The 13,308-nt window shown below is 31.7% G+C and overlaps 2 protein-coding genes across 2 annotated transcripts; both read right to left on the bottom strand.

The window, feature by feature from the left end:
• Window positions 1-188: 188 nt before the first annotated feature.
• LOC132032772 (sorbitol dehydrogenase) lies at window positions 189-5,607 on the bottom strand. Its single transcript, XM_059422478.1, has 6 exons — window positions 5,316-5,607; window positions 3,852-3,919; window positions 2,689-2,925; window positions 1,648-1,938; window positions 1,075-1,262; window positions 189-499 (listed from the first exon to the last, which is right to left on the bottom strand). Exons 1-6 carry the CDS (start codon window positions 5,404-5,406, stop codon window positions 307-309), a joined length of 1,068 nt encoding a protein of 355 aa, XP_059278461.1. The 5' UTR covers window positions 5,407-5,607; the 3' UTR covers window positions 189-306.
• A 4,966-nt stretch (window positions 5,608-10,573) lies between these two features.
• On the bottom strand, window positions 10,574-13,308 carry LOC132032771 (probable 2-oxoglutarate-dependent dioxygenase AOP1). Its single transcript, XM_059422477.1, has 3 exons — window positions 12,763-13,308; window positions 11,487-11,808; window positions 10,574-11,036 (listed from the first exon to the last, which is right to left on the bottom strand). The coding sequence occupies exons 1-3, from the start codon at window positions 13,131-13,133 to the stop codon at window positions 10,785-10,787; spliced, it is 945 nt and encodes a 314-aa protein (XP_059278460.1). The 5' UTR covers window positions 13,134-13,308; the 3' UTR covers window positions 10,574-10,784.

The following is a 13,308-nucleotide window of genomic DNA, read 5'->3' as shown; positions in this document are numbered from 1 at the left end:
CCACTATTGACTAGACTATTGAATTCTCTAGTTTCTTAATGTTGACTTCGATAGCTTTAGACATGATTTTAAACATTTGAAACTTAGACACGCTACTTACATACTCAAATTAAGTAACTTTGACCCCCGTACTCCGAAACTTGCCACATAAAATGGAATATAGAGAGAGTATGTGTAACACAAATGTTAGAGCACCTCAAGCCTTTATTTCACCATTTTCAACTAATACATAGTTCTTTATAACCATAAAACATCTTGGATATAAAATTCCAGAAATATTTGGTAACAAATTTTCTCTGTTTATTTTTACAGATTAAACATGACTTTAATTGCATCACCACCACGAGCACTAGTTTCAAAAGCTTCTTCAACTTCCTTTTGAGAGAATCCAAACCTGTGTGTTATCAAAGGCTTCACATCAATCTTTCCACTTCTTAAGAACTCTAGACACAATGGCCACGTATTCTTGTAGCGAAATATGCCGATGACGTCGACCTCCCTGAACAAAATTCGCCGGAAAATTAGTGCAGTGGGGCAGAGCCAGAATTTTTACTAAGGGAATTCAAAATATAAAAAAGTAAACACACAAAGAAACCAAGGGGATTCAATATATACTATGTATAAATTTTGACCTCGTATGTAATTTCCCAGCGCGGGGGGTTGGACCTTAAGCCCCTAGCTCCGCCCATGAGTGTAGTGGCAAAAAGGATACAGGAATTACAGAACCGTAAGCTTATTACTACTGAAGAGTAACAAAAGTTTTTGTTGGGAAAAAGATCTAGGTAGGTAATACCAATTAGTTTAGGAATATATTTTAGTCATGTTAGTACGTTTACTTTAGGTCGTATGTTTTCTAAGAGTCTGTTAGTCCTGTCTGATATTTATATGCCAGTAAAATATATTGAGAACTTAAAAGGAGCAATATGGTCAGTGAGGATTCATCCAATTTAATTGGATTTATGTATAGTGGTAGTTATATTGTATATTATTGGTATGAGACGAGCTAAAATAGATCGACATGGTTCAAATAGTCAACTCCAATTTAATTGTATTGAGGTGTAGTTGGTGTTGTACCTTACAGCAGCTGGAGTGAGAGGAACGGTCATCTCGTGATGTCCCATTCCGACTAAGCAAACTTTGCCTCCGGGACGAGTTGCACCAAGGGCGGTCGACATGGTTTTATTAAAGCCAGCACAATCAAAACTCACATCGATTCCACCACCCATCGCTTTCTGAATGTTTTCTATATCTGCAGCTACATCCTGTTCAAAAGTATCAGCTAGGGAAGTGGAAAGAAAACCGAAGCAACATCTTGATTTTTTATGTTTGCGTATTAACAGGTTAATTTCAAGTTTATGATTTTTTATGTTTGCGTATTAACAGGTTAATTTCAAGTATAGTCACTAAACTTTACTCACTACAACAGTAGAGTCACAAAACTATTTTGTCACATTAAAGTCACTAAACATTTTACTGTTATAGTGGGTAAAGTTCAGTTATTATAATGAGACCAAAAATGGTTTTGCGACTTGTTATAATAGGCAAAGTTAGTGTGATCATAGGTGAAATCAACTCGTGTTTTCACTTTCGATGTGCACATGAAACATGAGAGATTAACAGCAAGAATTTTGAAATTTGGATGCTGACCTGAATATTAGTTGAAACCTTAACGATGTCATCTGCTCCTAACTTCTTAGCAACAGAAAGACGATAGTCATCTACGTCCACAATAACAATTCTCGGGGCACCAAAAGCACGAGCAGCAAGCAATGTGACAAGCCCGATTGGTCCAGCTCCCAGCACTAATATGTTTGTTTCGGGTCCAACATTTGCACGCCGACAAGCATGAACACCAACACTGAGTGGCTCACACATTGCTCCTTCCTCTAAACTTATATTATCAGGGAGCTTGAAACATAGATCTGCAGGATGGACCACCTGTTGGTGATCGAAAAGAAATAACCATCTTAGCAGTCAAAAATTATGACTCCCTCCGTTTCAATTTGTTTGTCTTAGTTTGACTTGGCACGGATTTTAAGAAAGTAAATAAGACTTTTAGATTTTGTGGTCTTAAACAAAAGATATGTATAATATATAAGACAAACAAATTGAAGCAGAGGCAGTATCACTTTATAGGCACTGCATCTAGTACAAAGCCTCTGAATGTAATCTTATGTGACCTTGCATACAAAAAGCCTACGGAAAATTCGACTACACTAACAAAAACGAGCTCATTATCAATCCTATCATTTACTTGATGTATTCCCTCCGACTCAATTTATGTGACACCGTTTGACTAGATATAAAATTTAAGAAAGAAAGGAAAACTTTTGAAATTTGTGGTCTAAAACAAAACTTAGACATTTGTGTGGCTATAAATCATTTTATTAAGGGTAAAAAGATAATTCTAAATTTAAGTTGTAATTATAGAAAGGTGACATTCTTTTTTGACAGATTAAAAAGTACAGTGTGTCACATAACTGGTATGGAGGGACTATTAAAGTTCCAGAAGTACACGATTTAAAAATTATTGACACTTATATTCCAACATCTAACCTAATTAAACCGGCAAAGAACAATCATGTCACATGATTATGCTATGATTGCCTTCTTATCAAATGTGAAATCAACGTAGGGAAAATTTTTGAAACGTTTGAAAACCGGTCTAAGTAGGTAAGCTTTTTTTACCTGATTTGCGAGAGAACCATGAACAGGGGGAGTAGCGAAGAACTTCATTTCGGGACAGAGATTATATCGGCCTTCTTTGCAAAGATCACATCTCCAGCAACTAATTCCGGGCTCTAATGCTACACGATCACCAGGAACCAATGTCTTGACTTCACTGCCGACTTCCTCTATAATCCCAGCACATTCATGTCCAATCACCATTGGTTCTTTAACCACAAAATCCGCACACCTCAAGGTCTGAAGTTCAAAAAAATATTTCCAATTAGAAGCTTAACTGATTTTTCTCAAGTTTGAGACTCTCTTTGACATTATTAAAATGTTTACTGATCAGGAAGGTACAAATTTGTTGATTCCATAATATATATTTAGCCTAAAGTTCTGCAATAGGCTCTAGTTCATTTACGTACTCCAATTCACTCCAAAAACTCAACAAATGAACACACATTGAATCTCAGGCACAAATTGCAGTTGCTTTTGCTCTCAAAACATCTGTAGAATTAAAATATGTAACAGAAATTCACCCGTGTTACAAAGACACTTCATTCACCCTACTAACAGGTATATGATATAAGTAAGGGTATTTCACATTAACATTTCAAAACACACTAAACAAGACTGATGGTAATAATCATACCATTACCGGATGCATAATTGCGCTCGGATCCATGTAACATAAAAATTTACATTTGAACAGTGGAAGTCCAAACAAGCTAGTTTCTTTCATTCTTTTTAACATGATTTGCTAGGTCTCTATACATGTTAAAGTGTGTGACCATTTCATCTAAAAACTTAAGCTGTTTGAGAGAGCAAACATTTATTTACTTAAGTATATATTCTCAACACGCCCCCTCGCGTGCAGGTTTAATTCTTTTTCATGGGCAAGCATGTAGAAATTATTCTTGATAACAGGTGGCAGTGAGATTCGATCAAGGACTTCTGCCTGTGTGTGATCATCTCATCTGAAAGTTTAAGCTGCTAGAGAGAGTGCAGTTTATCTACTTAAGTCTTATTCTCAACAATACACGATAATCATATCCCTACCATAGTCGAGCAAATCAAAACATAACCAAATTATAGATCACCACCAACCCTATATCCCAACAAAAATTTTAGACCATGTACATGAGCTATCAAGAAAAGTGAACTTAGAAAAACGCTTTTACCTTGAGGTAGTGAACATCACTTCCACAAATACCAACAGCTTTCATCCTAACTCTAACATCATGGGGTCCTATCAATTACCAGTTGAAAAAAAAAAAAAAAAAAAACACAGTATGAAAATCAATTGAAACAAAATCCTAGAACAAATTAAGCAATTAATTTGCAAATCAAATAGTAAATGTCAAAGAGCTACTTCCTTCTTTATTTATACTAAGCCTGTTTGCCCAAACCTTCATGCTTATATAGTACTTTTTCAGTACAATTTTGTATTGGCTAATCAATTTGAAAAAACTTTTACCAATATTAGAGCAGCAAATTGCGCTTGGCCAATGTTCCAAAAGTGCATCCACGGAAAAGCTATTTTTTCAACATCTAAAAAACAGATCCTGCTACTACTCAAAAACACTTATATTTTTTCCTAAAAACTTGTCCGAATACTTCAATTCTTTAAATTTAGCACTTCTTTGAATGAATAAATAAATAAATAAAAATATTTTTGACTTCCTAGAAGCTTGACCAAACATGATATAAGTTGACTTTGTCAGACTAAATTATACTCCCTCCCTCCCAATCTATGTGGCACAAAATTGGCATTCATAAGAGTTTTTCGTTGAAGCAATTTTTTCATATGACCTTTAAATATTTTAAATTGTTAATTATTGTGACTTATAGTACTTCTTAAGTAGTTTCCAAATATGTAAATTTTATTTTTTAAAACTGAAGATTCTATGTCCGAATTCGCGGTCAGAATTAAAAAATTTGACTCTCGAAATCCGAACTGTGCCACCTGACTGGGACGGAAGGAGTAGGAATAAACAAATTTACTACTCCCTCCGTTCACTTTTACTTATCTAGTATTCTAAAAATAGATTTTCACTTTTACTTGTCACTTTTAGTATACCAAGACTAGACAATTTCTTTTTTCCTATTTTATCCGCAGTATTAACTACTCACTTCAAATCATTTTCCAAATCCAATAAAAATAAGCACCAATTAACATGGGTAGATTGGTAAATTATGCACTTCATTTATTACTCTCTCCAGATCAAAAAAATTGTCCACTTGGCATTTTTTTTCTTGGGTAAAAAAAATGTCCACTTATTAAATCAAAAATCAATTAACCTTATCTTTCCAGATTTTCCCCTATTAACTGTTATGTGATCAAATCTCAATGCCTATTTAATTAGGGGTAGTTTAATCAATTTATATATTTTTTTCTTGGAGTGAGTAGTTTCTTAAGGAGTGCAAATGGCTAAATAGACTCTTATTTTTTTTATCCGGAGGGAGTATTTCTTAAGGGGCATGCAAAATTAAAAATGACAAGTAAAAGCGAACAGAGGGAGTATCAAATCACTGTCACTTTATACTCTGAAATCTAATCAAATTAATCACAAAAATCTACTCAAACACTTAATAAATAAAGTAATTACTACAGATATAAGTTCAACAAAATTTTAAAAAAGTACCCAAGATAGGAAGATTAAAAGGCTGAATCTTGAGGTTGTTAACACCAAGAAGCCAAGCAGCCATGTTTTCATCACTTCCTCCTTTACCCATTTTCCTCAAAATGGGAAATCAAGATTTGATTTTGAAAAGACAGAGAAAAAAAAAAAGATTTGATTTTGAGAGGGTTTTTGATTGATTCTAATATTTGGCTGTAATAATTTGTACAGTATGTGAGTTTGTGAATATTATTGAATGATGATGCAATTTGGAGATGGAATCTTTTTGTGGATAAGAAGAAGCACAGCTTGTGCAAATCAGTACAGTTGGCATTAAAATAGGTTGTTTTGTTTGATTAATGATTGGTTTTGCTTTGTCTTATTTTGTGCTATATTTTTACAATGGATGTCACTCAAGTTCTATTGAAAGTGACTTTTTTTTTCACACCAGGTATCCAGCATGCACATTGAAACTCGACTATATTCAAATTCGCGCCATATAGGTCCATTGGGGGGAAGCGTTTTCTACCAATTTTTCCATAACCAGAATTTAAACTTAAAATCTTTAATTAAGGGAAGAGCAGCCCCATCTACTGCACCACATTTTTTGCAATATTGAAAGTGACTTTTTAGTAAGGCAAAAACCATACAGATTCTATGGGCCATGGCTCTGTTCACTCTTCATTTTTGGCAAAATCTTGCAATTTTAAACTTTTTTTGCGCGGATTGCCATTTATTTGGGCTGGTCTTTAATTTTTGCCCTTCAAATTAGTGATCTTTAAATTTTACCCCTCGCCTAACACCCCAAGGTTGTGGGTTCGAATCGAAATTTCGATTAAAAAAATTTACAAAAAAAAAATTTCAAGGCAGATTTCGTACAAAAGTCAGAAGCAAATTAGAAAGGCAGAATTTAAAGACCACCATTTTGAGGGGGTAAAATTAAAAACCACCTCCAGCGAAGGGCAATCCTGCAAATTGCCCAATTTTAAATTTAGAAAATTTCACAAATGGCCTCCATATGGATGGTCTTTATTTTTTGGCCTCTGTTAATTAAAAAAAAAAAAAAAAAAAAGAGAGAGAGAAGATAGCTTCCGCTTTAGAAAATTAGCCAGGCAAAACTTTTGTTGCCATCAGGCATAAGTTGTGGACATAAATTAATTTTGAGGGCTTAAAATATTAAAAACCACCTCCAACGACAAAAGTTCTTAAGCGAATTTTTGAAGTTAAGGATAAAAAATTCAATCCTGCAAATTGCCCAATTTTAACGTATATATCAGAAAATTTCACAAATGGCCTCATATGGATGGTCTTTATTTTTTGGCCTCTGTTAATTAAAAAGAGAGAGAGAGAGAGAGAGAGAGAGAGAGAATATTAATTTTTTTTTTTTTTTTTGCTTCCGCTTTAGAAAATTAGCCAGGCAAATGAAAGTTGTATGAAATGTGTATGTGTGAGCAAAATTTTTAATATAATTTTCATATACAAAATTTTGAGCGAAAACTTTAAGCCTTGAATATTGTATGAAAATTGTTACAATGTTGTTGTAGTTGTATTAATTTTGCCAAAACCTAATATGAAATTTATATACAAACAATGTGAATGAAAAGTTTAGAAGATATACACATTTCATACCATTCTCATGCATAAAATTTTAAGCATAATGTTTAAGGCTTGACCACAAGTTATGTCCCATAGAAAATTTGAGCTAAAACTTATGCCATACACAAAAAAGCGATTATTTTAAGTCTTGAATGTTTTGAAGTTAAGATCTTTTTGAATAATTTTGTTAAGCGGATAAAAAAATTCAAGACCGAACACTAACCACACGTCATTTTCTGAAAAAATTACACCTAATGACCTTGAAAATAGTTGATATTAAAGTTTTGTCTACCCATACATAGTCTTTTGAACAAAAAAAAAAATTTATAAAAAAAATAAAAAAAAAAATATTTTTTAAAAAAAAAAAAAAATATTTTTAAAAAATTTTTTAAAAAATAAAAAGTAATTTAATTTTTTTATTTTTACACGTAAAAGATTTCAGTTAAAAATTTGAAATAAAATACAAGAGATCATGTATAAGGTCCTTTTTCTTATTCAAAAAGTAATGGATTATGTTGAACCATCTCCTCCTAAGAGTAAGCTTGTCCATCTAAAATTCGTTATCTGCCCAAGAAAACACAAAACAAGCAAAAAAAAAATAAAAAAAAAATGAAACAATGAGACTAAATAATGAAGAAAAGAGTGTATATGTAGAAAGAAAGAAAATTCGTACGTTCTCCAAAACTTAGCAAGTTCATCCTCATATTCATGAATAGCTTTGTCTTCAAGATCAAAATTAAAAGGCAACTTATGGCTATCAGTGGTGCAATGACGACGCCGGGCTTCCACAATACCTCGCTCCTTGTATGCTGCTTTTGCTATAATATAATATAAGTATCGTTTGCATCAATAAAAAATACGGAAGAAAATAAACCTTTGGCCTAGCTAATTTAATATCGTCAAAGTTAAATCATAGGTATGAACCATTCAAGACCTTAATAGGAAACAATGACTTATTTCGTTCAATTAATGTGGTACAATCTAACACCTCCTCGCACGTACATGTCTAATTAACTAGAACATGAATAACATAACATGCAGCCTAACATTGGGTAAACCACAAATATAGTGATGCGAACCTAGCTTTGATATATTATATTAAGAAATATTAGATTTAGGCTCAAGCCTACTTTAAAATAACATTCCCTTAACCAATATAACATAATACAATCTAACAAGTACTGGCCTGACTGACTTTATGCCAGAGAGAAAAATGAGCAAAAAATATCCTTTTTGAACTGAATATTGGATAGACTGAGTTATAAGGTGCATCTCTTTCTCTATTCTATCTCTCAAATTACACATAGAAAACTTTCAAATTCACAAAAAGAGAGAATGTTTTGGCCATCTAAATTTTGAGCCTCCCAAAAAAAAAAAGAAGTAAGCATTTTGTAGTCATGCAAAACAACCTATCATAATGCAAGCATTAGTGAATGATTTCACCGTTCAAATCTATGACCTATAGGCCACAGACGAGACAATTTTACTATTGCTCTAGGCTTCCCTTCAAGAAAAAGAAAAAGAAAAAATAAATAGTCAGCTCGGCGTCCCCCATTGCACCACCAACAACTATGTTGCAACGCAACAAGTCTTTCTTAAGAACTGAACAAAATCTTGAATGAAGAAGTTGATGGTTATAGAACTCAAGAACTCTTTGCCTTTATATAGGAAAATTTTGCTGCATAATTTTTCTTCTTTTTTTAAATAGTTCAAGATTCTTTTTAATTAGGATTTCTCATTACACTTGGAATTTCTTTTCATCAAGTTGCAAATGATGCTATTCGAGTGTTGCGTGTGTGTTTTTGTTTATTCCCTTTTAGTGAAAATATTTACACATGTTTGGATTAGCAAACAAATCAATGAGTACATGACATATGTCTTTATAATTAAATCACTAAATCATAAATTAATACACATTCTCACCTCCATTTATGGAGTTAACTATTGTAAATTAATATAGTCAAGTGTAAACATCGGGTTAAACGAAATTTTTACAACACCGGTAAAAATAAGTTCACCTTGTGTTATAGTTTTTTCTTTTTCGGTTTTTCATTGACCATATGATAAGCAAATTGATCTGGCTAATTCGAGTTCGGATCGACTACGTTTAATAAGGGGATAAAGCTCATCTACGAAAAGATTTTTCAACCCTAATAGTCCAACGCAAGAATCTGATTAAAGGTCGGAAGAATTACCATTAATCATCCCATCACTACCCCTTAATGGTAAACTTTTCTAACTTCGAATTATTTTAATATATTTTATTTTATCTCATCTTTCATCACAAAAAAATTTAACCCTTAAGGCTAAAAAATTTTTTCCAACTTCGAATTATTTTAGCAAAAAAAAAAAAAATATAGTTTATTTTATCTCATCTTAATTTCTAGTGCAATAATAGTCAATTTCAAAAATAAGTACATATATTTTTCTTGTAGTGTTTCTTTGGTTTACATGATGTGTTGATTTTATCTTGAGGGCATAATTAATCTGATCATATTTCCCTTTTGGCTATAGATTCTTCCTCAGATGAATGTGATTCCTCTTTTCAAAATAGTGGGAAAAAGTTTGTGTTCCTTTGCTTGTTGCTAGTCCTTATCAAAGAAAGAATTTTCTTTCTATTAAATATTCTCCACATATATTATGTGTTTGTAGTTTTGCTTCGAAAGAGAGATTCTGATAGGAACTCTCCGCGAAGTTTAAGTTATATACATCCTTGATATAAATTTTTTTTTTTGATATTATGTGATTTTTACTTGTCGTAATAGATAGTATATCTTATATTTTTTTTTACATATTATGTCATTTTTAGGTGATTAATAGTATAGTTTATACATTATACTTTTTATATGTGTTTTTTTTTTCATTTTCTTTTTTTTTTTTTGTGACCATTTAGTTTTTGTCATTATTTTAAAGTTTAAGAACAATGTTAGACTTACACAAATATTAGGTTGTCTAACATCGGCATAAATTATAAAATTTAGATTGTCGTCTTCTATTTTATCATAAGATATATTTTAGGTGATTAATAGTGTAAAAACAAATTAGCAAAATCTTTAAAACATATATATTGCAACGCATTTTATACGTAACCTTAACTGATTTAGTAGGTTACCAACCTTCTCCCAATTGTTTTTTTTTTTTTTTTTTTTTTTATCTTTTTTTTTTGTGACCATTTAGTTTTTGTCATTATTTTAATTAGTTGATCAGGTTTCTGTCACCCTTCTTCTATCACCGTGAGTTTTTAATTATTCAAACCCTCCTCGATTTGTTTAAAGTTTACAAATAATTATTAAAAATTGATATATTTATTCAAAACCTTCTATAAGGGGACAAATAAATTTAATGGGTTTGTAATGATTTTCAACACTTAATTCATTGAAACTTTAACTTAAAAAATTGAATTTTACATATATGTATTTATACGTCTCTACTATTTTATCATAAGATTAAAATTTTTAATTTTTATATGATATAAATCATTAGACCGTAATCTAAAACAAAAAATATCCATAGTAAATTGAAAGAGAAATTTAATATATATATATATATATATATATATATATATATAAAGAATTGGCAAAAAATTTACTTAAAAGGGATTCTTCATTCTCTGTTAGAATAGAAAGTCAAATTAGCAAAATAGAGCCACGTTAAAAGCATATATATTTAGTACAAGACAAAACAACCAGGAAAAAACTTCTAGTTATGACAAATATTCATATGGAGGCATAACGAGCATAAGCTACCAACATATATAAAACAATAGAAATTTGAAGCTTAAGAACTGCAAGAATTCAAACATAACATATACACTACTAAGATATACACTACTAAAAAGACCCGAATTTCTAATGGAACCCGTCGGAAAATGGCATGTAGAAGGCTAACTGCAACAGATCAAACACCACAATAAGTCTTGAAAGCATCATTGCCAGCTCCATAGCCAGCTTGTGAAGTAACATACTCAAGTAATCCAAGAATTTCATAGGGCTTGAAGAGTAAAGGGTGTAGCTCATCCACAAGTTCTTTTGGTGCCTCTATATTGTAACCTGGTTTTGGTAATGAAAATAATTGAATGGAGAATCTGTCACTTTCTCCAGCCATTGTTACCCTATGAATAGGAGAACACAATCGACCATTTGTCCATGCCTGTATAAATTCACGCCGTCAGTGCACAAAACTCAAATTCTAAGACAGAGATTTAAATTATATACATCGAAAATATGGGCATTTCTTGTAGTGTATCCACAACATTTGACTAGAACTATATATATGGTCAAATACTTTAATTTTGTGAAAAATTGTGCCTTTACACTGTTTTTACACCCATAGCCACAAAGTAGTAGTAAGGACTTTACTTATACTGGCTAAGCGCTCACTTACACCCTTCAACGTGCCTTACGCGGCACAAATCCAAATTAGCCGAGGGTCAATTTCTACCAGAAAATCGTGAAATTCCGACGGATGTTTCATCAGAATTTGGCTCGTTGGTAAGGAATTTTCGATGGAATGTTCGTCAGAAATGTTACCGACAAGTCAAGTTAATACGAATATTAGACACCGAATAAAACATGAAAATGACGGAAAAAGAACACTTACCATGAAGGAATCACCAGACAAAACAAGATAAGAATTTGGTGAAATATTGGCATCAATCCACTCTCCATTTTTCTTGAGAATTTGCAATCCATTTACTTGATTTTGTGATATTATAGTCAAGAAGTTGCCATCTGTGTGGCCACCCAATCCAGGTTTATTTTCATCTCCAGTTGATGCCTTGTAATGTGTAAATCGAAATAGGAAAAAAATGGGATCCAAGAAACCATTAATGTAATTTTTTAATCCCAAACTCTCCAAAATCATCCTTTTCACCATTTCATCCAATTCCACAAGTGGATTTGAGTACGATTTTACCAAATTGCTGCCAAAATTAATATAGATATAATGTTAGTATAAACATAGAACTTATTGAAATTGATAGTAATTAATATTACACTGTGATAAATCTTTCTTAAAACAAAAAAAATATATAATCTATAACATGAAAGGAAATAATGGCTATTAAGGGTGTATTTGGCATGAAGGAAAGTATTTTTCAGAAATTGTTTTTTACAGAATTAGTCATTTTCTGGCAAACAAACACGAAAGAGTAATTAAGCCATATCCTAGAAATATTTTTCCATTAAAGATGCAAAAAAAACTTCCTTAGCTTATGTTTTTCTCCGATGATCCATTTGAAAGAGTTTCTAAATGTTAGAGAGTACTGTTGGATAGTCCTACAAGAAAAAAGATATTTGGCAACAAATTTTTTTTGTTGTCATAGATTGATTATTGTTGCAAAAAGTACTTTTGGCAACAAAAAAAAAAATTTGTTGCACGTTGTTGCAATAACAGCAGTTGGAAAAAGTTTATGCAATAATTTTTTTTTATTGCCAAAAGTACTTTTTGCAACAATAATCAATACTATGGCAACAAAAAAGTTCATTTGCCAACAATAAAACTAAGTTGTTGCCAAATATTAAATTTTTTGTTGCCATTTTTATACTTTCTTGTAGTGAATCGGACATAATCTGGGAATATATAATTTTTCGGAAATATTTTCATAAAATATTCCTTTGTACCAAACACACCCTAAAAATTAAAATGATAATATATTAAAGGACTTAAATTATACACATTGACAGTGTAAGAAATTTTAACACGATGGCTGTAATTTAATCTATTATAGCAGATTACCTTCTCTATTTTTCAGGTAATTACCAAATCATAATTGTTATAAAAGGTATCATTTTACCTATTAACTTAATCAAATGATGTAAAAATATTATACGCTGTCAGTGCACAAAATTTAAACAGAATGATAAAATACACATACCAGAAATCAGTATTACCATCAGGCCAAAAAATATTAGCAAAAGTCTCAACACTTTGTGGTTTTAGCAAATCAGCAATGCACAAACTCTCATACAATGGCAAGTGTGGAATCATCCCATTGTAGCCGTGCAAGGGTTTGTTTGACAAGTTTTTCAATTTGGTCTCTAAAGGAAATTCAAATATTTCTTTTGAAGTATCAAACATGGCCTCCCTAATTTCATTTGGAACTTTATCATACATTGCTTCAAAGCAACCATATTCTTGCAAGGCTTCAAGAACTTGAATTTTTGTGGATTCCCATTGTGTAGTGCCTTGTTTTAGCTCTGGATTTGAGAGATCTATTGTGGGAACTTGAACTTTGGTAGATGCCATTGATGAATTTTTAGAAGGTCAACAATATGACAAATAGAAAAAAGAAGAAGAAAGACTTCAAAGTGTTAAAAGAGGAAATAGAAGGTACATATATAATGGGACACTCAAGAATTTGGCACTATATAATGTGAAATGGATAAACAAGATTTGTGCAAGGCAACACTAGAAGTTTGAG

Source organism: Lycium ferocissimum, chromosome 10, assembly GCF_029784015.1.
Source record: "Lycium ferocissimum isolate CSIRO_LF1 chromosome 10, AGI_CSIRO_Lferr_CH_V1, whole genome shotgun sequence".
NCBI lineage: Eukaryota > Viridiplantae > Streptophyta > Magnoliopsida > Solanales > Solanaceae > Lycium > Lycium ferocissimum.
Note: the sequence above shows the minus strand (reverse complement) of the source record. Positions and strands in the feature narration are given on the sequence as shown.

Coding starts and splice junctions, on each gene's coding strand:
- LOC132032772 (XM_059422478.1), bottom strand. CDS start 5,406: ATGGGTAAAGGAGGAAGTGATGAAAACATGGCTGCTTGGCTTCTTGGT. Junction 2,926..3,851: donor GTGATGTTCACTACCTCAAG/GTAAAAGCGTTT, acceptor TTTGAACTTCAG/ACCTTGAGGTGTGCGGATTT. Junction 1,263..1,647: donor AGGTTTCAACTAATATTCAG/GTCAGCATCCAA, acceptor ACTTTTGAACAG/GATGTAGCTGCAGATATAGA.
- LOC132032771 (XM_059422477.1), bottom strand. CDS start 13,133: ATGGCATCTACCAAAGTTCAAGTTCCCACAATAGATCTCTCAAATCCA. Junction 11,809..12,762: donor GATGGTAATACTGATTTCTG/GTATGTGTATTT, acceptor TAATTTTGGCAG/CAATTTGGTAAAATCGTACT. Junction 11,037..11,486: donor TGTCTGGTGATTCCTTCATG/GTAAGTGTTCTT, acceptor GAATTTATACAG/GCATGGACAAATGGTCGATT.